The following is an 18,908-nucleotide window of genomic DNA, read 5'->3' as shown; positions in this document are numbered from 1 at the left end:
AGTCTGCGCTCACTGCTTCTGCTGCTGCTGCTGCTGCTGCTGCTGCTGCTGCTGCTTGTGGGAGTCAGTCCTGAGAGGCTGCTGCTGCCCTTCAAGCAGTGTCCTATTGTCTGCCAGTGTGTGACAGGGAGCCAGCAAGATCTGCACACAGGTAAGGACACCTGTCACACACAGGCATGGACACGCACACATACACTCTGCACACAGGTGAGGACACCTGTCACACACAGGCATGGGACACACACACACACACACACACACACACACACACACACAAACATGTACGTGACATAAGTCTCTTGCCTCTGCATATATATATATATATATATATACATATAGATACAGTATATATATATATATATATATACACACACACACACACACACAAACATATACGTGACATAAGTCTCTTGCCTCTGCATATATATATATATATATACACACACACACACACACACACACACACACACTGCACACAGGTGAGGACACCTGTCACACACAGGCATGGGGGACACACACACTGCACACAGGTAAATACACCTGTCACACACAGGCATGGGGGATACACACACTGCACACAGGTAAATACACCTGTCACACACAGGCATGGGGACACACACACTGCACACAGGTAAATACACCTGTCACACACAGGCATGGGGACACACACACTGCACACAGGTAAATACTCCTGTCACACACAGGCATGGGGACACACATACACACTGCACACAGGTAAATACACCTGTCACACACAGGCATGGGGGACACACACACTGCACACAGGTAAATACACCTGTCACACACAGGCATGGGGGATACACACACTGCACACAGGTAAATACACCTGTCACACACAGGCATGGGGACACACACACTGTACACAGGTAAATACACCTGTCACACACAGGCATGGGGACACACACACTGCACACAGGTAAATACACCTGTCACACACAGGCATGGGGACACACATACACACTGCACACAGGTAAATACACCTGTCACACACAGGCATGGGGGACACACACACTGCACACAGGTAAATACACCTGTCACACACAGGCATGGGGGACACACACACTGCACACAGGTAAATACACCTGTCACACACAGGCATTGGGGATACACACACTGCACACAGGTAAAGACACCCACAGGCATGGGACACACACACACTGCACGCAGGTAAAGACACCTGTCACACACAGGCATGGAGACACACACACTGCACACAGGTAAATACACCTGTCACACACAGGCATGGGGACACACACACTGCACACAGGTAAATACACCTGTCACACACAGGCATGGGACACGGACACACACACACACACACACACATACACCTGTCACACACAGGCATGGTACACACATACACACTGCACACAGGTAAATACACCTGTCACACACAGGCATGGGACACACATACACACTGCACACAGGTAAATACACCTGTCACACACAGGCATTGGGGACACACACACTGCACACAGGTAAATACACCTGTCACAAACAGGCATGGGGACACACACACTGCACACAGGTAAATACACCTGTCCACACAGGCATGGGGACACACACACACTGCACACAGGTAAATACACCTGTCACACACAGGCATGGGACACACACACACACACACACACACACACACACACACACACACACAAATACACCTGTCACACACAGGCATGGTACACACATACACACTGCACACAGGTAAATACACCTGTCACACACAGGCATGGGACACACATACACACTGCACACAGGTAAATACACCTGTCACACACAGGCATTGGGGACACACACACTGCACACAGGTAAATACACCTGTCACAAACAGGCATGGGGACACACACACTGCACACAGGTAAATACACCTGTCACACACAGGCATGGGACACACACACACGTAGATACACCTGTCACACACAGGCATGGGGCACACATACACACTGCACACAGGTAAATACACCTGTCACACACAGGCATTGGACACACACACACTGCACACAGGTAAATACACCTGTCACACACAGGCATTGGGGACACACACACTGCACACAGGTAAATACACCTGTCACACACAGGCATGGGGGACGCACAGTGCACACAGGTAAATGTACCTGTCACACACAGGCATGGGACACACACTACACACACACACTCTCTCTCTCTCTCTCTCTCTCTCTCTCTCTCTCTCTCTCTCTCTCTCTCTCTCTCTCTCTCTGTAAACAAGGCTGCAGCCAGGGCTCCAGATTCCTGAACAGCAATAACTTAAAGTAAAAAAAAAATCTGAAATCCGTGCGAACGCTCACAGTAATGTAGTTACATGGATGTTGCCACATATTTGTGTCATGCACTTTGCACAGATGAAATCAATGTCTGCATGGATTAATCTATATGTGCTAGTACCTTCTACTCCATTCTTAAGTCATAGCACAGACTTTTCCAAGTTCTGCTACTTCACTCCAGGTTGTAAGGATATCCATAACTGAGCCCAGATGGTTAAATCAAATTTACTGAGTTTCTAACTCCGCTCTGCTCAAGCATGGATATCCTTAAAACCTGGATTGTAATGGCGGAGTTTGGGAAACTCCTATGGTAGATGCTTTTTTCTTTTCTTTTACGATATGATGAACTGTGTTTATGTTTTATCATGTGTTTGTATTCCTGAAAAGTTCCTTTTACTGGTTAACCCCCCCCCCACCCCCCACCCCCATAAAAAAAAAAAAAATACCCATTTCCACCCAAGCTTGTTTGTAATCGCTCCTGCTTGCCCGCCAGCTACTGACCTCCTGCAGTCATAGGTGTGCGCAGGGGGGGTGCCTGGTGCGCACAGGCACCCCCTAATGTCTGGCACCCCGATCTCACGTGCCTGATGCAGCGATCGCCGAGCAGGCTGATTACTGTCCCCTCTGTCTACCCTGTCAGGACTGCATTACTGACCGGACGCCTGGGTTAATCAAGGATGCTACCGCCCACCCGCCACATGCCCACCTCTCTCCTTCTATGTTATGCCAACGCCAGACACTGATGAGGATCAGCATGCAGCCAGCGTTCCTCTTAGGAAGACAAATTCAAATCTGGCTGGCGGCCGGCAAGCAGCATTGACACGTCACTCGTTTTTCCAGCAGCAGCAGTACTAGTCTGCGACTGTCAGTGTCAGTGAGTGACTGACTTGTAAGTAAGCTGCTGCAGCTTGCAGGGGAAAGAGAGGGGGAGCCAGACCAGGCTGAGGAGGAGCAGTGTAATTGCAGTGAGTGCCATCAGGGGTGTTTGTTTGGTGCACACCACAACATCTGACAATGTATCTGCTTTATTAGGATTGGCACAAGGGTGGATATTTTATATTGCGTTGACGTCAATAGATGGTGCTAACACGCCCAAAAGGTGGTGCTAGACACACCCCTCCGACGGTGCACCCCCTAATAAAATGTGCTGCGCATGCCTATGCCTGCAGTAGCGCCTTCTGCTTCTTTGGCAGTTATCCCAGGTCTGCACCTTTTCAGGAGCAGGTCCCCACTGGGTACTGAGCCACTCTCGCTATGATTCACCTGCTGTGTGATCTCGGTCCAATAGGCCCCCCTCCATGTCATAGGGCAGTGTCACACAAGCAGTTTTTGCTCCACATTTGAAGGGCGCAATATTGAATTCAGGCACTATCACACTGAGGTTTTCAGGTGCACATTATAAGCCGTAAGAAATGAGACGTGAGCCATCCTGAAGCTGGTAAAGTGCCTTTGTGACTGGTTGGGATTGACTTGCTGGTGTTGGGGATAGCGGCGACCAGAATAGCGATCACGACATTCCGATGGTTAGAATCCTGACAGGGGACGGTTAGTTGCCCCCTAACCCTCCCTTTCCATAGCCTGGACCTAAAGTTCTTGTAGGAAAACTACTCTCATGCAGGCGGGCAACAAGATAAATTGTAATGCGCAGGACTGACTAATGTGCTGAAACTGGCTCGCAATTCATACGTGATTTCTATAATATCCGGAAAGCTTAGTCCGTTATAAAATGTAAAGGCAGCAGTCCTTGCTGCCTTCCGATGCAGCCAATTATTTTGGTATTATTTATAAAATCAGAATTCTGTTTTCTTAAATTTGTATAGTTTAATTATTTTTTTTAAGGACTTTTTTTTTCTTTCTCGCTTGTACGCAGTCTGGTCTGATTTGAAAGCCTTCAGTGTTCCTTTAGTATTGCAGATTAATTATTATGCTCTGTCGGGAGTCACGTTCAGGGCTCGGAGTGCTGTTGTTCTGCTTAGAGCAATGCAATTTCCTTTATCTATTTTAACTTCGATTTTTAAAGGGGACCTGTCATTTCTGAGATAATGTTCTCTACATGTACTTTTTCCGGGTGTAGTATGGTCTGCCGGCGGCCGGGCTCCCGGCGACCAGCATACCGGCGCCGGAAGCCCAGCTGCCGGCATACCGACAGCGTGGCAAGCGCAAATGAGCCCCTTGCGGGCTCGCTGTGTTTGCCACTTTGCGGGCACGGTGGCACGCCACGCTATTTATTCTCCCTCCAGGGGGGTCGTGGACCCCCACGAGGGAGAAAAACTGTCGGTATGCTGGCTGTCGGGATTCCGGCGCTGGTATACTGTGCACCGGGATCCCGACAGTCTGCAACCTGAAGACCACCCCTTGTTCACTGTGCTCTGTGTATGACATAAAAATGGTTCCGGTATGAATGGTCGACCATGTTATGGTCGACAGTCATTAGGTCGACCACTATTGGTCGACATTGACATGGTCGACATGGACACATGGTCGACACATGAAAAGGTCGACATGAGTTTTTTAACTTTTTTTTTGGTGTCGTTTTTTGCGTAAAGTGACTGGGAACCCCAATTAGTGCACCGCGTCCCCTCGCATGGCTCGCTTCGCTCGCCATGCTTCGGGCATGATGCCTTCGCTCCGCTACCGCTTCGCTCGGCACACTTTACCGTTCCAATCGTAGTCCATGTGGATCGTAAAGTATGGAAAAGTTCCCCAAAAGAAAAAAAAGTTAAAAAACTCATGTCGACCTTTTCATGTGTCGACCTTTCATGCGTCGATCATTTTTCATGTGTCGACCATGTCAATGTCGACCTAATGACTGTCTACCATAACATGGTCGACCATGTGAACGGATACCCATAAAAATACAGTCAACCTGTAATAAGGTTCCCTGGTATGCCTGGGAGCTGGAATGCCAAGGAAAGGGGGAGCGGGTAGGTGCCCCATCCAGGGACAACCCTAGCCTGGTAGGGGGCCATGATATATCACCCTGTACTATAAGAAAAGGCCAACACTTCGGTCCTGCAATAGACTCGTGTTTTTGGGCTTCTTTAGCCTAAAATTCCTGTGTGAGCTCCAGAGCTGGTCAGTTTGTAAATAAAAAAGTTGCACATTGCACTGGGTGTGGTATGGAAGGTAAATGGTAACTACAGTAGGTCGACAGTAACTAGGTCGACATGTTTTAGGTCAAAAGGTTGTCATGAGTTGTTTTTTTTTTAAATGTTTTTTTGTTGTCGTTTTCTCCGTACAGTGACCGGAAACCCCAGGTAGTGCACCATGTCCCCTCGCATGGCTCGCTTCGCTCGCCATGTTTCAGGCAAGGTGCCTTGCTCCGCTACCGCTGCACTTGGCACAGGTTACTATTGCCAATCGTAGTCCACGTGGATCGTTAAGTACGAAAAAGTTTTAAAAAAAGTTAAAAATTGTGAAAATCTCATGTCGACATTTTGACCTGTTGACCTAGAAACCCTGTCGACCAATTGTGGCCGACCTAGATAGTGTTGACCTAGTTACTGTCAACCTAGAGACCGGATCCCCATTGCACTATAGGTGAAAGTCAATTTTATTGCCTTGTACGGTGCTAAAACATCCTTGTGGCACCTTACAAATAATAGGTAATAATTAGTCTGTGCAAAACCTCATCCATTACCAGATTTTCATTCCAACCAGCCAGATGGTGCAGATAATCTGCCAGATAATTGTACAGCATTACACGGGAATGTAGCTCTCTGGCTAAATGCCACCAGGAGCTATTCAATGTATTTCCTGCAACTAGCCCACGGCTGCATTTATCCCGGATCTCTGATTGCACACTCCTGAGGTGCGAGCAGAAATCTGCATTATAAGCCTAATTCAGCATGGATCGCTAATTAGAGAATTCACAAATTGAGAACGCACGAGAAGGAATAGCGACAGAATTTGCTCACAGATCGTAATTGCAATGCAGACGCTGTTTGACTGACAGGAAGTCGGCATTTCTGGGCGGAAACCTGCAGTTTTCTGGGTGTGTCAGAAATAAGGCGTTTTTGGGGAGGGTCTCTGACGTCAGCACAGACCACTTCTAGGCCGTCTCAGTCACAGAATAGTGTCAGGCTCAGACCTATTCACATTTGCTCAGTCTGCAAAAAATCTTCGATGTTCCGGAAGTTGCGTATGCATCTGCGAGTGGATAGCGATCTGTGATGCTTTTGCAAACTTGCATGGGGCGGCGCCTTTCTACTCGCAGACAACTGCAATGTCTCAGAATAACGATCCATGCTGAATTAGGCCCTAATTAGGGCTCAGGTGCTTGTTGCAAGTGCTGGAGTGCCGTAACTGCATGGAGCTTGGCATGGGAGAACCTGCATGGAGCTTGGCACTTGGCATGGGAGAATCGGTTTCACACAGCTAATCCCAGGCATCCTCGCACAGAATAGTGGCTGTTGTGGGAATTAATTGAATAGCTTCTAGATAACTTAGCCCAGGTGCTAAATTCTTGCATGAGAATTGATTTGTCCACCCTCTTCTTAATATCTGCCAAAACATTCCTTTTACCTCAAAGCCGAACCATATGCTGCAATTGAATATCCACATTTATGCTCCCACCGCCAAAAACATTGGTTAATAATAATCAATTTTATATAGCACTTTTCTCCTAATAGGACTCAAAGGCGGAGATTCAAATGTTTGAAAAGTCAGTTGGGTGTCTGTTTTTTCCTATCTAATAGACAGACACCCAACCGACTTTTCAAACATTTGAATCTCCCCCAAAGTGCTTTACAATTTGTCTTTACAGCTCAAAATACAAAACAAACTTACCAGTAGATATTAGTGAAATGCTGAGTAAACAGGAAAGCCTTGAGTCTACTTTTGAAGGATTCTAGAGTGGAGGCTTCTCGCACTGTGCGGGGATGAGAGTTCCATTGAGTCGGAGCCACAAAGTTGAAAGCTCGACCCCCAGATGAATTGAGGGAGATACTGGGGGTCACACCCAGTTGATCGTAGCTGTGCTAAATTTAGCACAGCTACGATCGTTAACTCAGACATGCGGGGGGACGCCCAGCACAGGGCTAGTCCGCCCCGCATGTCAGTGACTGCCATCCCCGCACAAATACAAAAGCATCGCACACAGAGGCGATGCCTTTGTATTTGAGGAGTAGCTCCCGGCCAGCGCAGCCCCCCCCCCCCCCCCCCGCGCGCCTAACGACCGCCTCTGTCTCGATCGCTAGGTAACGAAAGCTGCCATGCGCCGGCGCACTGCGGCACCGGCGCATGTGCAATTTTGACCCGATCGCTGCACTGCGGCAAACTGCAGCGAGCGATCGGGTCGGAATGACCCCCACTAGGTACTGTTAGTAGTCCTTCATCCACAGATCGCAGTAGTTGAGTGGGACAGTAGGGAATCAGAAGCTGCTTCAAGTACCTTGGGCGCTGGTCATGTAGGGCTTTGAATGTCAGTAAGCCAATCTTGTAAATGATTCGCCATTTTACCAGCAGCCAGTGGCGGGAGTATAGAATGGACGTTATGTGGCTGGATGGGGCTGGTTGGGTAACAGCCTGGAAGCTGCATTTTGTACCAGCTGTAAGCGGTGCAATTCTTTTGCTGGGAGACCAAAGTAGAGGGCATTGCAGTAGTCTAGGTGTGATGATATAAATGCATGTATGACTTTAGGCAGATCATCTGAGGGAATTAAGTGCTTGATTCTAGCTATGTTCCTCGGATGAAAGAATGAGGATTTGATTGTGGCTGAAACCTGATGTTTAAGTGTCAGGCCACCATCCAGGACAACGCCAAGATTCCGCACATGTTCAGTGTTTTGTAGTTCTGAACCCCAAGCGCAAGTCCAGTTGGTTGCCTATGCTGCAGTCTTGTCCTGTGACCTGTCATCGGGACTTCTATTTATCAGGGTTCAGTCACAGCCAACTGGCACTCATCCACTCCTGGAGCTTAGCTAGATAGGGGCGTATTCATTTAGTGCCAGTTCTTTCGTCCTGGCGAACAATAGCACTTTTCGGCTGTTTATAGGTTGAATTTACATTCGACCTATTCAATGGCTATGCCGTTTTTTCGTCTGGAGGAAAAAAATGTCAGATGAAAGCCACGTGGATCGGCGGCAAATTCGCCACCGATCCACGTGTTCTGGCGAATTTGCAGGTATTTTCGCCCCTTTTTGGGTCCATTTTCGCCCATGCCGATTCGTCCACAAAAAAACGAAAAGGCATGAGCGAAAAGTGACTCCAAAATGGGCGAAAACGCCCGCAATTGAATACACTAATGTCAAATTAGTGCTGTTTTTTTTGGCTAGCCGAAGAAAACGGCACTAAATGAATACGCCCCATGGCCATTTAGGGTTGTTATTGGGTTATCAGTACCTGGAGCAAAGGACAGGTACAGTTGTGTATCATCTGCATAGCAGTGGTAGACCAGGCCGTGACGTCTTGATTATTTCTCCCAGTGGTAGCATTGGGGATAGTATAGATCCCTGTGGGACACCACATGGCAGTGGCACTGGTGATGACGAGTTTACTCCAGACGAAACTCTCTGTGACCTGCCGGCGAGAAATGATTTGAACCAGCTAAGGACTGTGCCATCCAGTCCACAAAAATTCTTCAGGCACTCAATTAGAATCCCATGGTCCACTGTGTCAAATGCTGCGGAGAGATCCAGAAGGATTAAGATTACACAGTCACCTCTGTCTCTTGCCATTCGTAGATCATAAGCACATATACCAGGGCTGTTTCGGTGCTATGTCTTCTCCTGAATCCTGACTGGAATGGATCATAAATGTCATGGGTTGACAAGCGAGTTTCTAGTTGAGTTGCAACCACTTTCTCAGTAACCTTTCCTAGAAAAGGCAGGTTTGATACTGGCCTGTAGTTGGTCATGCAGAGTCATATTTACTATAATTACACTGAAACCGCCACATAGATACAACACAGCTTTATTCCTACAAAGTTGTGTCACACCATAGAACAACCAGGCCACTTTTAATATAATAATAATAATAATAATTTTATTTATATAGCGCTCTTTCTCCAATAGGACTCAAGGCGCTTAACATTACATAGCATAATATAGTACAGAAAATAATGAAGTACATTTTCATAAAATACAGAAGCATGAAGATACTAAAAGGGACACTATAGGAATGCTTGAGTAAACAGAAAAGTCTTGAGTCTACTTTTGAAGGTTTCTATAGTTGGGGCCTCTCGCACTGTGCGGGGAAGTGAGTTCCATAGAGTCGGAGCCGCATGACCAGGGCCGGATTAACAATGGGGCGGATGGAGCTGCAGCTCCAGGCCCCCCACTGAAAATAGGCCCACATACCGCCACAGTGAAGCCACATAAACGCCGGCATTACAATGAGTCAAACTGACTCATTGTATGCCGTCACCAGCACAGCCCCCGTCGCCACACAGTGCCCCAGTCTGTACATTTAAGTCCCGAACTCACGGCCGGAGCGCGAGGAGGACCCGCTCTCCCTTCTCCGAGCGTCTCCTCCCCCCAGCCTATTAGCGCAGTGATGCTGCCGCTACTGTGTTCAGTGACGTGGGGGGAGGACATTCTCCCCACTACTATCAGCTCCTCCCCCCAGACTTAGAGGGATATTTACGAACATGCGTGGGAGGTAGTAGAGTGCAGCAGGGATGCAGAGGGAGAGAGTACTGGGCTGGCGGGCTGGCAGCTGCGGGGGGCGGAGTCCTTACGGCCAGCCGCGGGTATGTGTGCAGGCGCCGCCTGGGCAGCGCTGCTGCTTTCCATTCCCGGCCGGCTTCCTGCAATCCCTGTCTGTCAGCCGAGCGGGGTGATGTGCACCGGAGCAGGCCGCTCGTCTGCTGTTCATATGTAATAGTGGACACTACAGGGTGGGATGAAGAGAGGGAGGGAGTGACAGTGGATGCCTGAACGCTGCGCTGCTCTGGAGGTGGGAAGAAGCTGCCTGCAGAGTATAGGAGGGTGCTACTGTTTGTGCACAGAGGGGAGGGGTGCTGTGTTCTGTGTAGCACAGGTGGGGGGAGGGCAGAGAATAGAGAAATGCCTTTGTTTCTGACATGGGGAGGGGGGAGAGATGCCGCATGCCCTGTGATGGGGGTGGGGAGTAGCCAATAATACTGTGCCCTCCCATTAAAAGATGGCGGTCATAGGGACCTCACCAGAGCAACACCGAAGGCCTCCTCTCCACACTGCCGCCGCACATAGTCTCCTCTGCAACGCTGCCGCCCATGGCCTTCTCCGCACCGCCGCCACCCATGGGCTCCTCACCGCTGCCAACTACAGCCTCTGCACCGCCGCCGACCACAATCCCCTCCGCACCTCTGCTGCTCATTAGGTAATGTTACCCTGCTCCCCTATGTCCCTCTGTCGTGCTTTTTGTCCCTCTGTCACTCTCCCTGTCACTCTTTTTGTCCTTCTGTCACTTTCTCTGTCACTGCTGTCACTTTCTCTGTCACTCTGTCGCTGCTGTCACTTTCTCTGTCACTGTTGTCACTCTGTCCCTGATGTCACTCTGACTGTCCCTCTGTCACTCTCCCTGTCACTGCTGTCAGTATCTTTGTCACGGCTGTCACTCTCTCTGTCCCTCCTGTAACTCTCCCTGTCCCTCCTGTCATTCTCCCTGTCCCTCCTGTCATTCTCCCTTTCCCTCTGTCATTCTCCCTGTCACTGCTGTCACTCTCTCTGTCCCTCTGTCATTCTCCCTGTCCCTCTCTCTGTCACTGCTGCCACTCTCTCTGTCCCTCTGTCACTGTCCCCCTCTCTGTCCCTCTGTCACTCTCTCTTTCACTGCTGTCACTCTCCCTGTCCCTGCTGTCACTCTCCCTGTCCCTGTTGTCAATCTCCCTGTCCCTGAATTTTGGATCATTCAGTGTGGCATAATGTGAATTTTGGCTCATTCCGTGGAAATTTTGGCTCATACTGTGTGGCATAATGTGAATTTTGGCTCATTCCGTGGAAATTTTGGCTCATACTGTGTGGCATAATGTGAATTTTGGCTCATTCCATGGAAATTTTGGCTCATTCAGTGTGGCATAATGTGAATTTTGGCTCATTCCGTGGAAATTTTGGCTCATACTGTGTGGCATAATGTGAATTTTGGCTCATTCCGTGGAAATTTTGGCTCATACTGTGTGGCATAATGTGAATTTTGGCTCATTCCATGGAAATTTTGGCTCATTCAGTGTGGCATAATGTGAATTTTGGCTCATTCCGTGGAAATTTTGGCTCATACTGTGTGGCATAATGTGAATTTAGGTTCATTCTGTGTGATATAATGTTTAAGGGGCACCAGTACTAGATAATATAAGGGGCCTACTATTGTGGTGCGTAATGTGTATAAGGGGTATATGGTATGGTACACTAAACTTATGGACATGCCCCTTTTGAGTGGCCACACCCTCTTTTCCACAGCGAGGCACACACATAATTACAACCTTCACTATTCCATACCCCCACTTCAAATTCCCACTTCGACAACCAGTGGGGTGATTCTCCAGAAAGTGAGCAGAAAGTCGCGTGCATTACACGCTTTAAAAAATGTTTTCCTTTTAAACTGGTCTGTTAAGAAATTGTTATATGAAAACTTAATTGCTTAAATCTTGGTATTTTGGAGAAGTATGTCATTCGCCAACCGTATGTATGTGTGTGTATGGATCTGTTGCTCTGCTCCTCTATTAAGTGGTTGAAGGTAGGCACTAGCTATGACCTCCATGGAGTTAGCCACACCCATGGTACAGGCCACACCCCTTATTTAGACCACCCCCACCGCAGCGATTGTTATGCCTCCTGCCAGGGCACACAATAGGCCTTTCATAAATTTCAGCTCCAGGCCCATTTGGACCTTAATCTGGCACTGCGCATGACTAAAAGCTCGACCCCCAGATGAATTACGGGAGATTCTAGGTACTGCTAAAAGTCCTTCATCTACAGATCGCAGTAATCGAGTTGGGCAGTATGGGGTCAGAAGCTGTTTCAGGTACCTTGGGCCTTGGTCATGTAATGCTTTGAAACTCAGTAAGCCAATCTTGAAGATGATTCGCCATCGTACAGGCAGCCAGTGAAGGGAGTAGAAGGGATTTATCACTTTTAATAGTGATAAATGTCTTATTCGGCACCGGACCCCATATAGACAGAGATGTGATGATAATGGTACAGAACAGGAATCATTATGATAAGTATATATATTTTTTAATTATCCTGTCGCTCACGCTCTGTCATATCCTGATTCAGGAACTAGCCAAAGCTGGTTCTACATGAGCCCCGATATTTACTGGCAGATGTATTGATCAGAAAGGCAAACTGATGTGCTCTTACTGTAAAGGGGGGTACTCATGGAGCGATCGCTGCTTAAAATCTAAGCAATCTGACTAGATTGCTTGGATTTTAAGCATCGATCGCTCCGTGTGTACCCCTCACAGCGATATCGATGCGCGGCCCCGCGCATCGCTATCGCTGGTGCTAGATTGGCCTGCATTCAGGCCAAACTAGCAGGTCGCTCACTTCACCCGCTGGGTGAAATGAGCCCCCCCCCCCCCCCCCGTCTCCCCCCGCACGCTCAGCACACATCTCGCCCCAAATCGGCCCGTGAATACGGCCCTTTAGTCAGTCCATTGATCCGACAAAAATGCTAACCGTTTCATTAGGAGTGTGTTCAGCAGCTGACATCTCACCCTGTATGCATTGCTACATCAGTTGTGTGCACTTTAAGAACAAATCCGTATAGACATTTTAAACATTATTCCATACCAGCGTTTGTCCGGGAAGTGTATTTCTCAAAAAGAAAATAAATAGTTGCTATGTACAGACACAACCCTTACAGTTTTATTATATGTATAGTTATATAGTTATACCACCACTACGTTTCAGTAGTTAGGACTTTAGCAATCATGCTAGGGGAAGTAGACGAGTCTCCCGCATCCATCCCCCCACTGCCCGCACCCCCCTTTCATCGGCTCCCCCCTGGGGCAATGTTGCAATTTGCTCTGGATCGCGTCATCGTAGCCCCGCCCCCTGCTTTACAATGCTGTTAATTGGGCATTGTAAAGTGGTGTGCGGGGCTAGGATGACGCGTTTGTGTCACCGTACCCCCGTACTGCTTCCTCCATGCCCCCACCCCATTTCTTCAACGTCCCCGGACCGCCCTTTCCTATGCCACCTGGCTGCCTCCTCTCGGAGCAGCCCGTAAGTAGGCAAGTATGGTTAACTATGGAAAATACATTGCAGACATTACACAATTGCACTCTTCAGCATTCATTTACCTTTTGTGAATGCGCATTTTCCACATTTTCTAAGTATTATGAGGGAGATAAAGTACCAACCACTCAGCTCCTAGCTGCCATGTTACAGGCTGTGTTTTATCAATGGCAGGAGCTGGTTGGTTGGTTGGTTGGTACTTTTTTTTCAAGCTTTGATAAATCTCCCCCTTATATAATGGGGTATGGGTCGTTGGGTCGACTCAACTTAGGTCGACAGTCATTAGGTCGACCACTGAAGGTCGACTTGTACTAGGTCGACAGGTGAAAAGGTCAACATGAGTTTTTTAACTTTTTTGGGTGTCGTTTTCTTCGGAAAGTGACGGGGAATCCCAATTAGTGCACCATGTCCCCTCGCATGGCTCGCGAGCTTTGGGCAAGGTGCCTCACTCCGCTACCGCTTGGCTCGGCACAGGTTACCGTTCCAATCGTAGTCCACATGGATCGTCAAGTATGGGAAAATCCCAAAAATAATTTTTTTTTGGGGGAAAACTCATGTCGACCTAGTACATGTCGACCTTCAGTTGTCGACCTAATGATTGTCGACCTAACAATATAATGTGGACTATATTTATTCCCCAGCTGCTCAATATTTGCATATATTACGCATTTGTGAATATATCAGTAGTGCTAGGTTTGAGTGGGATTGTGGTTTTCCAGAACCATTTTGATGGTTTTTTAAGACTGTTTGTAGAACTATTTACTGTAAGTATATTTACAGAGCGCCAAAGATATTTAAATGCTGCACATAAGGGCTTTTCAATTAAATACAAGGTTCGGTTGGAGGCTTGCACAATGGGCCTAATTCAGTCCTGGTCGCTAGGGTGCGTTTTTTGCATCCCTGCGATCAGGTAGTCGCCGCCTACAGGGGGAGGGGGAAATCGCTGTGCAGGGGTGCGATCGCATGTGCAGGAGAGCTACACAAACAGGAGTTTATGCAGTCTCGGCACAGCTCAGGACATACTCTTCCAGTGCGATGATCAGGGCTGGAGCTGACGTCAGAAACCCTCCCTTCACACGCCTGTTCCCTCCTGCGTTTCTCTAGACACTCCTTAAAAACAGTCGCCACCCACAAACGGTCTCTTCCTGTCAGTAACCTTGCAATCACCCATGCAGTCTCTATTCTCGCACCATCCCGTCACTGCCTGCCGATCCCCGTCACTGCGGACCAACGCGCCTGCGCATTGCGGTGCATACGCATGCGCAGTTCAGATCTGATCGGAGGCTGTACGAAAAACGCAGCCTAGCGATCAGGTCTGAATTAGGCCCAATGTGTCTCAGCGGGGTATTTCTGGTACTGAACAGTACTTGGTGACATAAGCACTGCTTTCTGTACTGCTGTGTCTGGAAGGGTCAGGATAGATATTCCGGTAGACGGGATACCAGCTGTCAGTATACTGATCACGGCATCTCGTCTGCCATTGAGTCCCCTTGCGGGCTCATTGCGTTCGCCCCGCTGCGGGCCCGGTGGCAAGGTTAGCTCACCACAGGTTCTGTTCCCACTCCGTTTGAGGCGTGGACCCACCAACCGAGTGGGAATTAGGGACGGGTGTCAGTATGCTGGCGGTCAGAAAAATGCCGGCTGCCGGAATTCCGTCGTCTGTCTCCTTAACGCCGGGATCCTGACCACCGCCATTTTTACTGCATCCCGTCTGGAAGCAGAGATGGACTGGGGGTTTTAGTAGCCCTTGCATTTAATTGCCTCCCTGCACGGCATCTATTCAGGGATTACTTGTGCTTTTTCGGATCAGTGGTGATCAAAGGCTCCCCCCCTGTCCATGGAACACTGCGGCCTGAGGATGGGACGACGGGACAGTATCTGAATAGAGGGACTGCTCCGCTGGAATCGGGACAGTTGGGAGGGATGATAATGTGTCTTTCTAGGGGGAAGTGTATCAACCTTCAAAAGAGCGGAGAAGTTATCTATAGCAACCAATGAGCTTTGACCTATCGTTTTATAGAAGGAACTTGATAAATGCTAGCTAGGTACTAATTGGTTGCAATGGGCAACTTGATTACTTCTCCTGTCTATAGTATACATATCCACCTAGCCCCCCCAGGAATCCACAATGTTACCTGAATGCCGAGGCCGGACGGTGCATCAGTTTGCAACTCTTCATTGATTTGCAATTTCATGCACAGACCTAACAAGAAAATCTGCAGGAACAATGAGAATAGATAATCTACATATAGAGTCGCAAATTATCTAATCATAATGATAATCAAGTTCATGATTAAACCTAGAGAGACTGATCCTGGGTGGGGAGAAAAGCAAGACGGCAAATAACTGTGCACCTGGATAAACCCGTGCTGCGCTGCAGGTGGGGCAGATGTAACCTGTGCAGAGAGATTTGGGAAGGGCATGTCCTAACTGAAACCTTAAATGCAGGGTAATAATAGAGCTGTCCAGCATTTGTGAGCTACAGATATGTTCTCATACATCATTGCTGCAGTCACGCCCAGTGCTTAAAGTGGTCCTAGAGAGGGGGTGAAACTCCTGACCCCCCCCCCCCCTCCCCGTAAGTACCCCCACCCCGGGCATAAAAGGAATTGCGTGCGCTGCTAAAAAAAGGGACGTGGTCACACTATAGTCTCCCCAGTTCAAATTACGCCGCACAGTGGCACAATCTTATTCATATTACACCACATAGTAGTGTCCCTTATTCATATTATGGCACACATTAGTGCCCCTTATACACAAAGCCCACAGTAGTAGCACCCCTAATACACATAATGCCCACAGTACTAGCACCCCGTAATACACACAATTCCCACAGCAGTAGTGCCCCTTATACAATGCCCACAGTAGTAGTGCCCCTTATGCAATGTCCACTGTAGTGGTAGTGCCCCTTATGTAGAGACCATAGTAGTAGTGCCCCTTATGAATACCCCCCTATGCAATGCCCTCATAAGTAGTGCCCCCATGTAGTATTGCCCCAAAACAATACTTAACTTAAAAAACAAAACAATACTTACCTTAAGCCCCGCTCCTCGGCATTATGGGAGAGACATTATGATGTCTTTCCCACAGCGCACACTGCCAGACCCGGCAGCCGGAGCTCAGGGGTGAGCTACTGCTTCCAGCTGCCGCTGTGGGGAAGGAGCCGGGCGCACGCTGGTAACAAAATCTCAGTGTGCGCCCGGCATCTCCCTGCGGCTCCGGGCAGACATTCCGGGTTAGGTGAGACGGAGGAAGCGGAAATGGTTCTGTCTCCAAATGAAACTGACAGAACACAGTTTCGCCCCATACTAGCTCACTTTAACCCCTGGTCGAGCCAAACAGCCCCTCTCTTCGTGCCAGGTCCCGTGGGACTCTGCTAGCATCAGGGTTTTTTAGTGCTGCAAATGCGTCTTAGGCACAGCGCTCTGCGGCTAGGACGCATCAGGGGACTGTGCTGATTAATTTGATGAGACCACTCTTTTGAAAATACCTTTGTAAGTTTTCCATCAGACACCAAACACCCCCCCCCCCCCCCCCAAAAAAAAAAAAAAAAAGAAGGAAGAGAAAGATGATGTTCATAGGTTAAAGGGAATACTGGTAAAAGGGTTACTGATGGTGGGGGAGATATTGAAAGTGTCCGTTCCCTCCTAACTGTTACCACGCTCCTAATGAGTTCTTCCTTCCTTGCACACAAAATCCTTCTAGCCCCCATATCTCTCTTCCTTATCTATTTATATCTACATTTTCTTCAAATCTGTTTCCCAAAATACTTCCGTGGAGGAGGCAGAATCTGCATCTCACAGCGTGACACCGCAGCAAGTGCCGTTGCCTAACTAGCACCTGACCACCTCTTCCCTACCCTGATACATAATGCAGTCAGGCAACCCTTCCTACTGTCTCCATTCACACACGGTGATTCCAAATGTAATTGCAGCACAGCTGAGATAAGGCTGTCGGGAGACAAATTAAAGCAAAACAGAAAAAATTCCTTCTCATTGCACAACAGGATTCTGCTTCGCTGGAACCCATTTTGGTGTTCAAAGATCACATTCTATTTATAGTAAGAGTTGGCAAATTATGGATGTGTGAAAGAAACGGATTTAAAGGCACCCAATCCAGGCATTTTTGTATTTTATTTTTTTTGTGTGTATATGTAATGTGAATATTACGGGTTAAATGAAAAAAAAAAAAAAATTCATGATTCAGTATGGTTCCATTGTTTGCCTTCTTTTGATCAGAATCCCTTTATCCCCCTCAGAGCCCACCTGTCATTAGTATTGAGGTGTTACTCAGTAGCTTGTTACACACCCTTCAGGTAATGCATACATCATTGGGGGGTAGGCTATTCAATACTTACACCCCAGAGTCCCGTGGCGCAGCAGCAGCGCTGCAGAAATCACTGGGAAAATGATGCGGCAGACATTTTCCCAGTGTTTTGCGCATGTGCAGCAGGAAACTCACTGGAAAAATAACCACTGCGCCATTTTTCCGGAGAACTGTGCACACTCTCTAGACTCTGGGACAGTGCTAGGGTCTTCTAATGACCCTAGTGTCCAGAGCTACAGCGCTGCCAGATAGAAAGGAGGGGGGCTCAGACGGAGCCTGCACATGCGCCTCCTCTTTTCTAGATGGACCCCTGCTCATATATACTAGGGTTAATTTTGTCAGAAGCCAATTAACCTACCATTATATCTATAGTGTGTGGGAGGAAGCTGGAGCACCCTGAGGAACCCACACAAACACAGAGAGTACACACTGTCGAAGTCGGAAAATATTGCAATACACACACCACATGCAAACACCACACAGATGGCATCCATGCATGTACTCAGTCTGCCGTGCGTGCGCATACTCGCAAATTGCGTACAATCGCCTCCCACGGGAGTGCGCGTACGGGCATGGTATGAGCAATTACAGAAAGATTCTTACTTGCAATGGAAATACAGACACATGCCACAGTGCCCAGCCTGTGTCGAGTCACTGTTCACACACACACTAATCTAACCAAACATGCACATCCTTCCAAAACAATGTCTTGTTCACTCCAATGTTTGAACAGACCCCCTGGTCTGTGAAGAAAGACAAACACAAACCGAACAAGTCATCGTTTGGTGGGAGCCAGAACAATGGGAGACAAATATCCCAATAGATACACATAAGCCTGCATTTTCAAATTATTAACTACAGGCAGCCTGCAGTCTAGGAAACCTTTGATATAATAGCAGGGAAACACTTATAAATATATATATATATTTTATAGTTAAAGGGCACTCAAACTTCTTAATTAGTATATGAAAGTTTTATTTCCAAAAGAGACACTTTTTAAAAAACCATATCAAATGGCAATGGTGAAGGAAAAATGCTTATATATCCATAAATTCTTAAGCAAAAAAAAGGCAAAAAACACTTCTATCCAATCCAAGAGATTTTCTTTCTTTTTTCAAAA

At 48.0% G+C, this 18,908-nt stretch overlaps 1 protein-coding gene across 2 annotated transcripts in view; it reads left to right on the top strand.

Moving 5' to 3' along the window:
• The first annotated feature begins 58 nt into the window (after positions 1–58).
• BZW2 (basic leucine zipper and W2 domains 2) overlaps positions 59–18,908 on the top strand; it is a 207,138-nt gene continuing 188,288 nt past the window's right edge. Inside the window, exon 1 of one of the 2 annotated variants that reach the window (XM_063924410.1) lies at positions 59–151. Coding sequence is in view for 1 of the 2 variants with exons in the window: in XM_063924407.1 (XP_063780477.1) it covers positions 10,498–10,604 (107 nt within the window). In the remaining variant the exon portion in view is untranslated. Of the gene's footprint in view, positions 152–10,413; positions 10,605–18,908 lie in introns of those variants that run through there. The other variant, XM_063924407.1, reaches the window with a different exon arrangement.

This window comes from Pseudophryne corroboree, chromosome 5 (genome assembly GCF_028390025.1).
Source record: "Pseudophryne corroboree isolate aPseCor3 chromosome 5, aPseCor3.hap2, whole genome shotgun sequence".
NCBI lineage: Eukaryota > Metazoa > Chordata > Amphibia > Anura > Myobatrachidae > Pseudophryne > Pseudophryne corroboree.
Note: the sequence above shows the minus strand (reverse complement) of the source record. Positions and strands in the feature narration are given on the sequence as shown.